Here is a 14399-nt window from a genome sequence, read left to right on the forward strand (position 1 = left end):
TAGTTAATAAATAAACCTTAGGAGTGTTTGTGTATTTTTCATCTAATCTCATCAAGAAGTAGTGAAATTTTTATCATACAGAAAGAAAATGAATAAAACTTATCTCAATCTGTTAGTACCACCTTTTAAAAATGATTATATCAACTATCTATATATATTTTTTCATTTGAAAAATTAGAATATAACCATTAATCCTTGAAAAATCATCCAAATTAATACAGAAAATGGGAGTTTTAAAATATTTAGAGGAAAAAAAGAGTAAAATCTTATTTCCAGAATATATGAAACCTGAGGGGTCGTTTAATTTCTGCATTATAAAAGGAACCGGTGCATTGTTTATACAGTTAGGGTTTAAAAAAACCAAAAAATATTACAAATGAAAATTATGATAATCAGTTCACCTTCATGTATCGGTGCCTTAGCAGAGAAGGGATAGCTGAAACATGACTCATCGAAATAACACACCCTAACAGTTTTCCAGCTCTGCACCGGATGTTATTTTTGAGCATTGCTTTAATACTATAGTTTTTCAACAATGATTTTGCGCAAAGCTTCAGATAGTGGTATTGGTCTTGATCGGTTCAGGTTGAATGGCCTTTTGCACGAGCTCCGCTTGTTCCTTCACATGCATGGAATAGAAGCCGGTAGCAGTGGAAGCAGATGGAGCACGGCCAACATATCTGACATCATCAAAGGTTCCTCTACCCAAAGCAGTCATTGCAGTGGCAAGACGAGGGGCGATGTAGTTGTATGCACCCATGTTCATCGGTTCTTCCTGGCACCAAACAATCTCTGCGTCTGAAAGTATAAACCCAAAATCATGTCTCAGTTTCAGGAAAAACAAAAAAGCAGGAAAAGAAATAAAGGGTCGCAATACATGAAAAATTACTAAACCTATCAGTATACATTAGGACATCAAGTTTCTTTATAAACAAAAGAGGGAGAGATGGAGAGAGACGAGTATCTAAATTGAATATACATTTTTAACAAATCAAACAAAATTTTTTCAGCAGCAAGCTTTTAATTAGCATTCGGACCCAACTAAATTCCCAAAGAGACAATGTTTCACGTTGCGTCTTTAGGTTCAGTTAGAATTGCTATATATCAAGTTTTAGTCTAAGCTTGGACAACATACTTGGATATCGCTTAAGCTCTCGTTGGATTAGGTCATAAGGGAATGGGCAAAGCTGTTCCACACGACAGATAGCAATGTCGGTAGCATTGTTCTTCTTTCGCTCATCATCAAGCTCATAGTACACCTGAAAGCAGATAGAGTATCATTATTGTATAAAAACAACACAAAACCATTAAACCTGCAGAGAAATGTGCATAAAACTCAATAAAATAACACAATTTATGAATCTTAGTTGTCTGCTTCACTCTAACAGAAACAATTCCAGACTTAACAGCTTTTGAAAGTCATACAAGGGGGAAAAAGCAGAAAACAATGGCATGGCATACCTTTCCGGAACAAAGTACCAACCGTCTGATACCCTCCTCAAGGTCGGAGTGCATATTCTGATCTTTTATAAGTCGCTTAAATCTGGTTCCTTGTTTATCAAAACCAGGGTGGCCTTGGACATCATCAAATTCAGAGAGATTTGATTTGCAGTCCTTGTGACGAAGTAAGTTTTTGGGGGACATCACGATAAGAGGCTTACGGAATTCCCTGTGTATCTGAAATAGGAGAGAAGAATGATAAGGAAATGGCAAGACTAGCCCCGAAGCTGAAACATCATTAATAACCTTTAGTTGCACTGACCTGACGCCGCAAAACATGGAAGTAATTAGCAGGTGTTGTAACGTTAACCACCTGCCAGTTGCACTCCTGAATTTGTTTACGAAGAGTTGTATCCATCTCAGGTATCACAAAAGGATTGTCATCACTCATCTGCAAAAATTTATAAAGATGTAGTCATCAATGCACCATCGAGTCCCCTTTGTTATTTTTATGTGAAAATGACATCCTAGGGAGCACAGCCTGATTTTGAATAAAGGATGATGAAGCTAAATCATGATGCAAAGAACAATGCATGCTATTTCATGGGGAATACCTGAAGATAACGCTCTAGTCGTGCACTTGAATGTTCTGGACCTTGTCCATCATAACCATGGGGAAGCAGCACTACGAGACCAGTTTGACGCAGCCACTTTGCCTCCCCACTACTTATAAACTGATCAAATATCACTTGAGCACCATTAGCAAAGTCACCAAACTGAGCTTCCCACATAACCAATGAATTTGGATTCTCCATCGAGTAACCCAATTCGAATCCAAGCACACCAAACTCAGAAAGAGAACTGCACTCAAAGACCACATGTTGCTCAGAAAAACAAATCCAAAATTAACAAAAAGATCAAAAGTAAAAATGCCACACAAAACTAAAATGCACAATCAAACAATTCTCCAGCAGGGACATAAATTTGCAGGAGAAGCAAAGATATCGCCACATAAAGAAGTGAACAGTAAGTGTGCAAGTGAAAGATCAACTTAAAATTCTGAACTTGTACACTTTGCATACAGTGAACCACATAGAAACCAAATTCCAGGTATAAGGTGCAGTCAAGTGGAAAAGTTCTCAATAAGCTAAGCCATAATGCAGAGCACAATTGATATTTAATTTGGAATAACTACATAAATAGATTCCAAATTAGCCTTAATACCAAATAGTTACACAAATAAAGGAATCTTTTTCTTCTTTTTTATTTTACTATTTTTCCTTGAAAACGTAAAATATAGATGGCTGCTCTTCCTCTTAAAGGATTTCCAAGACAAATAGTCAAATACATCACCACATCTTGTACAGTCACTATCAGAGAACACGTATTATATGGACTGAAAAATTAGCTATTACACAAAGTCCAAAGCATTAAAAGGGTTACCTATTGCTGACAGTAAACATCTCCTCATTTTGGTTGATGATAACATGGTCCAGAGGGCAATACTGTTCCCCTGTTTCCTGGTCGTGAATCACAGAATGCCGATGACTGAATGTACCCCTTTCAACATCCTGACCACTCAACCTAACATGGTTACCTTCCACCAGCAAGGTCGCAAATGCAAGTGCTTCACCCATAGCCCAGTCAAGGCCCTCCCCTGTCTCAATCATCTGTGCACGTTGTTCATAAACCTTCTTCACCGCTCTATGAGGCTTAAAATTATCTGGAAGGGTTGTGATTGCTTTGCCAACATTCTTCAATATCTCGGGTTTAACCCTGCATAACATGCAAGTTTCATCAGCAAGTATACGTAAGAGATACCAAAATGAAAGTTGAAATTGACAAAGAAGCCAAAATACCCAGTGTTCCGAACACGTGAAATTTGTTCAGGTGACTTGAATCCCGTCCAGTAAGCAGAAAGCCAGTCCCGTCTTTTGGGAACATAATCTTTGCTGGCCAAGAATTCTTCATTAAGAATTGTACTGACCTTCTGACTTATATTACCAATGTCGTCATCTGTCACCTGCCCAGACTCCAACAACTTGTTTCGGTATATCTGAAGTGCTGAGGGGTGATTCCGAATGATCTGTTGAAGGGAAAAAAAAAAAAGAAGGAAGAATTTACATATGAAGTTCAAGTAATTTCTCAGGAACATATTATAAAAAGGGGGGGAGGGGTAGGACCAACTAAGACATGCCTAACGGGGAAATAAATAGCCAAAAAGGTAAATAGGCTACAGACCTTATACATCTTTGGCTGTGTAAATGATGGTTCGTCAATCTCATTATGCCCAAATCTACGGTAGCAGACCAAATCAACCACCACATCTGAATGGAAGGTTTGGCGCCACTCAGCTGCAAGTTCACATGCATGGACAACTGCCTCAACATCATCTCCATTTACGTGGAAAATGGGAGCATCCAAAGCTTTGGCAACATCAGTACAATACTGGGAAGATCTTCCTGCCCTTGGATCAGTTGTAAATGCCACTTGGTTGTTGACTACAATATGTATAGTTCCACCAGTAGTGTAGTTTGGAAGTGCACTAAGATGAAGAGTTTCATAGACAACACCCTGTCCAGCAAAGCTTCCATCTCCATGAATCAAAATAGCCATGTTCTTGGTCCTATCCTCATCATTGGAGTAATACTGCTTTGCTCTAGTTTTTCCGACAACAACTGGGTCCACAGCCTCCAAGTGACTGGGGTTGGCAACTAAAGATAAATGAATTCTCTTTCCACCTCTTGTTGGTCGATCATAGGAAGTTCCCAAGTGATATTTGACATCACCAGTTCCTGTGTAAAGCCCAACTTCATCCACAGGCCTTGTACCACCACTGAACTCACTAAATATTTGACGAAGTGGCTTTCGGACAACATTACCTAGCACATTCAATCTTCCTCTATGAGGCATTCCAATAACTATGCTTTCGACCCCTAGATCAGCAGCCCTATCAAACATCTCTTTCATTCCAGGAATTAAAGTTTCACCCCCTTCTAGCCCAAACCTCTTGGCTGTTGTCCACTTGGTAGCCAAGAAATTTTCAAACTGTGTACTCCATATAAGCCTATCAAGAATGACTTCGCGCCGCTGGCGATTGTACTGCATTGGTGTTGGAGTTTCAATCTTGTCTCTCAACCAGTTGCACTTGTCGCGGTCAGCAATGTGCATGTACTCGAACCCAATGCTTCCACAGTAAGCCTGTTCAAGCCGAGTCAAAATCGACCTAAGTGTCTGCACGGGTCGGTTTTCTGATAAAAATCCAGCCATCCTCCACACACCTAAAAGAATTCTCTATCAAGATCAGCTTCAGTAAAACCATAAAGAGCTGGATCCAAATCATCAGGAATTTCCCTTTCCTCTAAACCCAACGGATCCAACTTCGCTTTCATGTGACCATTAACCTGGTAAGCCCGCACAAGCAATAACAATCGCATACTCTCCTGAATGGTCTGGCCTGATATCCCTGGAGATGTGGCAGCCTGACCAACAAAGTTCCTGAAGAAATTGTCCCACGACTCATCAACACTATCTGGGTCAGCTTCCCAGGCCCTTTGAAGCTCCTCTAAGTATACACTACTGGTTCCATCTAAGAAACTATCAGTTAGCTTAGAAAGTGGAACAGGGCGAGGAACGGGAGCAGTCTGTGCCTTTGATTTAAAGACGGTGGTGTGAAAATATCGACTCTGTGAAGGAACAATGCGTGATCTTGCAGCATATGATCCACCCAGAGACAAAGTCCTCCTGATAGCAAGCTTTGCCACACTTGACCCAGCTCTAAGCCACCCCATATCTATCAATCAAAATTATTTATGAGCCAACAATTCTCAAAGATTGTATCATACCTCCACACTCAGAACTCTATCAACACTCGCTACACTCTTACTTCACGAATTAGAAACCTATTTAACATATATATATATATTTTAAAAGGTTGTATATATGAAAAGTCAACAACATTAATAGCTCAAATACAAGAAAATGCATAAAAGTGTTGAATTTATAATCTAATTTCAGTAATATTCTTAATCTAGTATCCATAAAAGTGAGCTCTGGTAGTTCAAGTTCACCAAAACACATAAAAACTTTGAATTTATGCTCAAATTAAAATTAGCCTAGAACAAGGTTATAAAAAATTTCTAAACAATATAATTGATCAAAAGCTAATAACTGAATAAAGAAAACAATTAAATTCAACCGTCTTAACATTAGCAATTAAAGTAACCAATGTACAATTTTCTCAATAAAAATCAGAACTTCTTAAGCTTACAACAACAGAAATTAAGTCCAAAAGAATAAATTCTCCTCACTTCCTTAAAACAGATCAAATCGATATTTCTGAGGTACAAAATTTAAAGATTTAAAAAAAAAAAAGAGCCAGGTTAGTTGACCGCATATTCATCCACACAGAAACCAACAAAAATTATTAAAAGAAATCAAAATCAAAGTCAGCAACAGATGCAAGCAGGCGGAAATTCTTAAAAAATAATAATTATCATAACAGAAAGGAAACAGATTTACCATAGAAACTGAAGAGATAATCTGCTCTTAGAGAAATCAGATGAAAATTGAAAAAAGAAATGAAAACTGAAGTTAAAGGACAGTTTGGGAAGGAGGAAAAATAAAAAGATACCTGGAAAATAGGAGAGAAAATTAAAAACCCTATAAGAGAAATTAACGTTGGCTGTGTTGGCTTAAGACTTTTCAAAGTTAGGACCAAAATCTTGTCTTCAACTCTCTTCCATTTTATTCTTCGCTTTTTCTCCTAATTTCATCCCTAGAAATAATGGAATACCTAAATTTTTAAAAATTTTGAATATAAAAAATATTCGGAAATAGATTTATTACTAACATATAGCGAATTTATTACTAACTAAAAATTCTATCACATTAACATTGTGACGCGGTATTACTCATTTTATTCTTTAACTAGAGATTCATGACCAATAAAAATATGTTGACCTTGTGGAAAGCACTTAATATTAAAATAAAAAATTTGAATTTTTGGTTGAATGATAAATATAAAGTTTTATTAATCTAATTTGTGTGAGTTTAAATCTCATTATATACGTATTTTTATTTATTTTTGTTAAAATAAAAATACTAAAATATTTTCGAATAATATGATTTATTTTAATTATGAAATGACATCTTTGTAAGTTTTCCAATTTAATTGGTGTCCTTTTAACTCGTAACATCAGTTTAATTTAAAATTTTATTAATAGTGTAGATATATTTTATTTATTACTTAATACTTACTTGGAATGAAAAATAATGAAAAGTCATTTTCATAGGACTTACTTATTATATTTTATTGGGAGCGTAACTTGGGTTGGTATTTTTTTATTATATACGAAAATAATAATAATAATAATAATAAAGCAAGTAATTTTTTTAAAATATTGGCCACGAGAATAAAAATGTATATCACTTAAGTTATAATGAAACTAAAAAAATTATATTTGACAAAATTTATAAACTTCCGGATTATATTTAAGAAATAATTATTTTTTTCCAACCAATTTTATATTTTAGGGAATAATTACGAAGATATGAACCTCTTAACGAGACAAACACTACTATAATAATAGGTTTAAGGAAATATAGAAAAAAATATTAAATTGTTTTATCGTTAATTAAAAAATAAAACAATTGTTAAATATTTAAAATATTAGAATTGATATAAACTTATTAAAATTATAAATATTTATAAATATTATAAAATATAAAAATTGTAATAAATTATCAAATTTATCAAAATTATAAAATTAATAAAACTGATTTTATTTAAAATTAAAAAACATATTAGAATTCTTAAAAATGAAAAATATATAGTAAAAATTTAAATTTGATATAAACTTGTAAAAATTATAAAATAAAATAAAAACATAAAAACTTGAACTAGATCGATTAACCTAAAATCAACAAGGGTACCAGTCCGGGGAAAGCCATTAGACCGATTGACTTGGGAATTGGGCAGTTGAGCCGATTTTTTATTTTTTAATATTTTTTATCAAATCAAAATTTCATTATACAACTATTAGTATATGTTAGAATGAAATATTTTGGCCAAAGTATTCAGAACCAGACCGATGGTCAAATCGATCAAGCCATCAATTTGTCTATTCGATTGATCCATCCAAATCAATTTAATAAAAAAATCAGTTCAACCGCCTGGTTCATAGGACAATTGATCTAATCACTTTCCCCAGACTGATACCCTTATTGATTTCATTCTGATCTTTCCTACCGACCAGTTTGATCCAGTTCAAGTTTTATGGTTTTTTATAATTTTTACAATTTATATCAATTTTAAAACTTTTAATATTTTTTATATTTTTTATAATATTTATTATTTTTATAGAATTTTAATAGGTTTTTATAAAAATTAAAATATTTAAAATATATTTTATTACTTTTATAATTTTTTTATATTTTTTATCATTTTTATAATTTTTTTATAATTTTTATAAGTTTATATCCATTTTCATAATTTTTATATTTTTGATAAATTTTTTTCTGATTTTTAATCATTTTTATAGGAAAATATTAGATTAAACCGAAAGTTACCACATGTCACCATCTGATTGGTTCATTAATTTATTTTAATTGTCAACGTGGTTAATGATGGAAGCCGTTAATGGAGGTAGGGGTGTTCATAGTTTGGTTAAAACTGAATTAACCGACTAAACCGATCTAATTCAGTTAATCGATCAGCGGTCGAATTTAGTTCCAGTTAATGATTTTTTAAAATTTCAACTATCGGTTATTTCGGTTCGAAATCGGGTAATTAATTGAATTAACTGAAATAAATAATATATATTATATATAACATTTTTTATTAGCAATCTATTTTTTGAACTATTGTTTTTTATATTAATCGAAATAAATATTATATATTATATATAATATATTTTTAACTATTAAAAAATGAACATTAGCAATATTTTTTTTATATATTTTATATTTATTTTGACCAAAAGGCAAAAACATATAAATTTCGGTTAATCGACTAAATTAATTGAAATATTTTGGTTTGGTTAATGTATTTGAAAAAAATTTGGTTCGGTTAACGGTTAAAGATTTTTACATTTCAGGTAATTCGATTAATAGTAATTCGGTTCTGTTAATAACCGAACCGACCGTTTGAACACACCTAAATAGGGGTGAGCAAAACTCGATTCGACTCGAAAAAATCGAAAAAAAATTCGAATTTCGAGTTAATCGAGTTATTCGAATTAACTCAAATTTTTTTTTCGAATTTAGAGTTCGAATCGAGTTGAGTTTTCAAATTCGAATAACTCGAATAATTCGAATAATTCGAATATCAAACTATAAAATTTTACATTTTTACCCCAAACTCCCAAACATTTTTACTTTTCCCTCAAAACTTTTACTCCTTCCCACTTTCCCCCCAAAACTTTTACTCCCCTCCCCTCCCAACCCCCCAATCTACCCAAAATCCATTTCCCACCAAAATTTTATTCTCCCATTTATTTTTTCTCAAAATTTTACTCCCAAAAACCCTCAAAACCTTTTATTTTCTCCCAAAATTTTTACTCCCTCCCACTTTTCCCCTAAAACTTTTATTCTCTTCCCATCCCATCTCCCATCTACCCCAAACCCTCCCCCTCCAATTTTTTTTAATATTTTCCCTCCAAAATTTTACTCCCCCTATTTACTTTCCCTCAAACTTTTATTCTCCAAAACTTTTTATTTTCCCCCTAAACTTTTACTTCTCACCCTTTACCATCAAATAAAAAATCAAAATTATCCAAAAAAATTCACTAAACATAAATAGTAATAATTTTATTTATATCTACTATTTATATTATTAAATTAAATTTTACATTTTATATTATTTATATTATTTATATTATTGAATTGTTTAGTCATATTGAATATTTATATTAAAATTGAATTATTAATTATGCCATAAAATATTCGTGTTAAAATTTTATATTGGTATCAATTTCACATTTTATTTTTAAAATAAATTTTATTAAAAAAATCATATTTTTACATTTAATATATTTTTTAATTCCAAAATACATAGTGACAAGAATCTGAAGATAATTGAAACAACTAAGCAAGCAAAGAAGCTAACTAATATATACAAAATTAATAAATAAATTATGAGGTGATGAAAGTTAATAAAAAAAATTGATTAAAGTGCACAAATTTTATTACGATGGGTGATAGTGGTTACAAGGACCCAAAATCATTTTTTTAAAATTTAACTCGAACAAATATATTCGATTCGATTCGATTCGAATTCCATCTCACTCAACTTTGTTGCAGGCCCATTTGCCCGGGCCCAAGAAAGAAATAAAAGGCCCAGCACCCTGGCCCAACAGCCAAGCCCACATCAGACTAGGGTTTCAGAAACTGAAACCCTAGTATCCCACTTGCCGCTGCTCTCTGTCAGCCGCACGTCCCATCGCCATCTCTCCTCCACCTGCTCCCATCACCTCCTTGAACACCTGCAAACATGACGGAAGCAGCAACAGAAACAGAAACGCAGCAAACAGTAACAAAACAACAATAGGACTTTGTATAATCGGCTATAAAGAGCCATTCATTTTCAATGTAAAAGGGGGGAGATTTCGGATTCTATCTCATTCGGCTAAAAACAGAAGCCGAAAGCAATTGTAAAAAAGGGATCCCCATTCTTGTACACACGCATATTTCAGAAATAAAAGAGCAAAAACAAAAGAAAAAGGTTACGTTTTTTTCAATTTCTGATTTCTTTTTTTCTTTTTTCATTTTTGATTTTGCTTTTAAGCTTCAAGAACAAGAAATAAAAAGAAGACGGGGAGAAAACTTACCCGAACCCCTGGGTCACACCGTCGGCGGTTCCCTCAGTCGTCGGAGCCGAACCCAAAACGGGTGGAGATCCCTTCATTTTCGGGTTTTCTTGGTTAAAAAATCTTAGCCTTCATACCTGGTTGAATCGGGGGCTAAAAACCCACCCTTGAGCATCGCCAGCCACCGATACGGTGGGGGCGCGGTGATGCGACGGCGACGGGCTCACGATTCAGTAAGAGAGGAGAGGGAGAGAAGCTTTAACATTCTATTTTTTTTTTGTTCTTTTTTTCTTTTCTTCTATGAAATTAGGGCTGAAATAATAAAGAGAATGGGTGTTTTAAACACCAAACAAAACGGTGCCGTTGGTGGGGATGGGGATTCATGTATCCTCAATTATTAGGATATTTGCACACGAGGTCCCTCCATCTTTAGCGTCCTTTGATCAGGCCCTATTTTATCTTTGCTTTTTCTCTTAATTTAGTTGTTAGATTTTGCTTGTTTTTTAAATCAGTCTTTTGATTTGTCGGGCCTCATGCGCATGTTAGGGCTATGGTTTTTGTCCCATTTGGTCCTTATGATTTTAGGTGCACTTCATTTTAATCCTGGCAGTATCTTTTTATTTTTTACCTAGAATTTTGTATTGTTTTCGAATTAATCCTTCACCTGTTTAATTCTTTTTCTTAAAAAAGGAACTGTTATTGTATGTGTTTAAAATATTCTATATACGGTTCATTTTCATATATTATTAATTTTAACCAATTTTATGTATCAATTACTCAAAGTTGTAAGTTGTTTTGCATATATTGTTTATTCTAAACTACTCTACATACATTATTTATTTTGGTTTCTTTGCACATATTATATAAATATTTTCTATTCTTCATATATCTTTTTTTCTTTTTCGTATATTATTGTTCCTTTTTTTAAATAAAATTTCTTTTTTACATCATTTATTTTAAACTATATTTATTTATATATTGCTTATTTTAAATTGTTATACGTATCTTATTTTGAATCCTATTTATTTATTTCGAAATGTTTTACTGCTATTATTTGCTCTTTTTATATCATTCACTTCATACTTTTATACATATATATACATACTGTTTATCTTAATTTTTTGTATAAACATATTTTTTATCGTTTAGTGTGTTATTGATTTTTAAATTTCCTTTTTCACATTATTTATTTCAAACTTATTATTGTCATTTTAAAATGTTTTATATTATTTATTTTAATTTATTTTATGCCATTTATTTTCTTAAAAAATTATTATTTAATTCATTGGTCTTTTATCTATCGACGTTATTATTTAAATGTTGTATGATTATTGTCTTTGTGTATTTTAATTTGTTTATTTCGTATTTTTGCATTATTGTGATTCATCCATATAATGTTGTGTTCATGTATCGTTGTTCTAGGCTTATTACTATATTTTTATTTTATATCATCGCTTCATGAATCAAGTCTCGTTGCATTTATCCAATAAATTGTTTTATTTTAATCTAAACAAATAATGCACATTATCTAAATGTTGCATTTGCTATTATTCAAAAAAATTCAAAATAAGGCAATATTTCGTTTTTAAGAAATTCGAGAAAACGTACCCTAACTTACTGGGTTTCGACTTTCTTCGTTTACCCTAAATAACCGAACATCCTTTTTAAAAAAAGTTAAAATGCATGAATTTTAAATAAAGACAAACTCACTCTCAAAAGCTCGAGATGTCGTGTCCTAACTTACTGGATGTGATATTTTATCACTTAGAGATGAGAAGGTCTTTAATATTTGAGTTTTTTTTACAAAGAGATGGATCGTATTTCAAAGTATTTTAAGTTTTCAATTTTCGAAACTAAGACACTAATTAATCAACTAGGTACCAATTTTTGGGCGTATCGAGGGTGCTAATCCTTCCTCGTGCGTAACCGACTCCCGAACCCGTTTTCTGAATTTCGCGGACCAAACTTGTTGTTTTAATAAAATTAAATTGTTTATTAAAAACAACCGCTTTTAAAGGTGACCCGATCACACCTTATCAAAAAAGATTGGTGGCGACTCCCATTTCCCGTTTCATTTTTCAAAACCCAAGTCGACCCCGTTTCAAACAAAAAATGGTGTCAACAGCTTGGCGACTCCACTGGGGAACAAACACGAGAGTCAAGCCATGAGTTGATTACTTTTTGTCTTTTTGTCAAAAATCAAAAACTTAGTTTAAATATACGATCCTTTCATTGTATTTTTATTTATCTTTATTATGATCTTCGTCATTGTGATTCATAATTGCTGTGTTTAAGTTCAGATTTATTTTTGCACATTGCATTGCATGACCGTTGGTCATACCCTTTTAAGTGGGAGTGAGAAGCTACGCCTTCGTGAGGTTTTCACCTCCGCATGGGATAGTGAATCGCTTTCGGGATACATCCGTACCTATGTCTTCGTGAGATTTTCATCTCCGCATGGCCATAGGGAAATGTATTCCCCTGAACTGAACTCAGTCCGTATGAGCCTATAATGGGTGAGGATCGAGGAATCTGCTGGTTCGGGTACCCTTACTTTAGAACTAACCCTCATATAGTAGACTTAGGAACTTAACCTAGGTAGAGCCACTCCAAACCCCTAGTATCTACCCGATTAGGTACTTTTTGTTTTCTGTGCTTGCTTATGTTTTGTACTAACCCTTCTTGTTGTGTTTTGATTATGATTGCATTACATTGCATTTGCATCTTAGGAAAGAGATATGGATTCAAATCCAATTACTAAATTAGAAAGCTTGTCATGGAATACGAATTCCTTGATAAAGTGGAAAACAATACGACTTCCCAAACATATTCTGAGAAACACAAGAATGGCGATGGAAGAGTTCGTGACCTTGCTTGGTGGCCTGGGGATTCGAGACGATTGTCCAAAAGCCTTCAACAAGCTGACGAGCCTTATGAAGATGGGCAGATGATGGATCGCGACCAAGATCAAGAAAATGAGCTAGCAATGGCATCTATTGGTGAGATTACCTCAAACATGCGGATGAAGAAAAAATCGATGTTGTTTCTTGGAATATGAGGGTAAGGCCGTACATGTATCCGTTTTATGTAAGGGAATTTGCTTTCTAGAAAAGTTTCCTAAATGTAATTGAATCAGAATCAACGTCTCTTTAGGCATTCATTTCATGCATCTGCATTACATTGCATCATATGCATTAGATTTTCACGAAGTGACCCTAATTATGTAAAATTATTTCAGCTAATCTGGAAAACCAATCAACCAAACATCCTTACGGTACTCAAAGCCAAAGAAATGGATCAAAGATTAGAGAAACTGGAGCAAACGCAAAAAGAGATGCAAGACCAGTTACAGGTGCAAATGAAAGAACATATGGAAAAGATCCAGAAAGACATGGCACAAAAGATGAAGGAGTCTCAGGATGAACTAATGACTAAATTGACGCAATTAATAACCATGGGAGTGGATAAAGGGAAAAATCCTGTGGTTTACGATGAAGAAGGAAACAATGATGAGCCACTTTTTTCTCCAGGATGTAAAACAATGATTGAACCACATCCACGAAGATCTTCTGTTTCGATTAGGCCTCAGCACTTTCAAGGTGACGCTTCAATACCGAAGAACCTTCAGGGCAGATCTGGTTCTAGTCCTGACGATAATCTGGTTGTCCCGGACTTCGATGAAGTAGCGGAGAAAGACAAGATGAAGGAGGAGTTACCAAAGCAGTTTGAGGAGAAATGAAAATGGATTGAAGAGAAGTTTAGGGCGATAGAAAGTATCGACGGCTATCGGGGAATAGATGCGAAAGATCTGAGTTTAGTTCCGGATTTGGTGCTTCCTTACAAATTTAAGATGCCGAAATTCGATAAATATAATGGGACCAGCTGCCCAGAAGCTCATATTACTATGTTCTGTAGGCGTATGGCCGGATACGTCAACAACGACCAACTGCTCATACACTGCTTTCAAGATAGCCTCACAGGGGCAGCGTCTAAGTGGTACAATCAATTGACGCGTATCCAGATTAGTTCTTGGAGGGATTTAGCACAAGCCTTTATGAAACAATACAGTCATGTAGCTGATATGGTCCTTGACAGAATTACCCTTCAAAATATGGAGAAAAAGCCTAATGAAAGTTTTAGGCAATACGCACA

At 33.7% G+C, this 14399-nt stretch overlaps 1 protein-coding gene across 1 annotated transcript; it reads right to left on the reverse strand.

Annotated features, from left to right (window-relative positions):
* Positions 1-280: 280 nt before the first annotated feature.
* Positions 281-6229, reverse strand: LOC107926029 (2-oxoglutarate dehydrogenase, mitochondrial). Its single transcript, XM_016856793.2, is given in 10 exon segments — positions 281-798; positions 1136-1259; positions 1462-1677; positions 1763-1891; positions 2055-2301; positions 2884-3216; positions 3300-3526; positions 3682-4724; positions 4727-5233; positions 6074-6229. Coding segments are annotated over 9 exon segments (3069 nt in total). The 5' UTR covers positions 5232-5233; positions 6074-6229; the 3' UTR covers positions 281-553.
* Between the last annotated feature and the right edge of the window lie 8170 nt (positions 6230-14399).

This window comes from Gossypium hirsutum, chromosome D04 (genome assembly GCF_007990345.1).
Source record: "Gossypium hirsutum isolate 1008001.06 chromosome D04, Gossypium_hirsutum_v2.1, whole genome shotgun sequence".
Classification (NCBI taxonomy): Eukaryota; Viridiplantae; Streptophyta; class Magnoliopsida; order Malvales; family Malvaceae; genus Gossypium; species Gossypium hirsutum.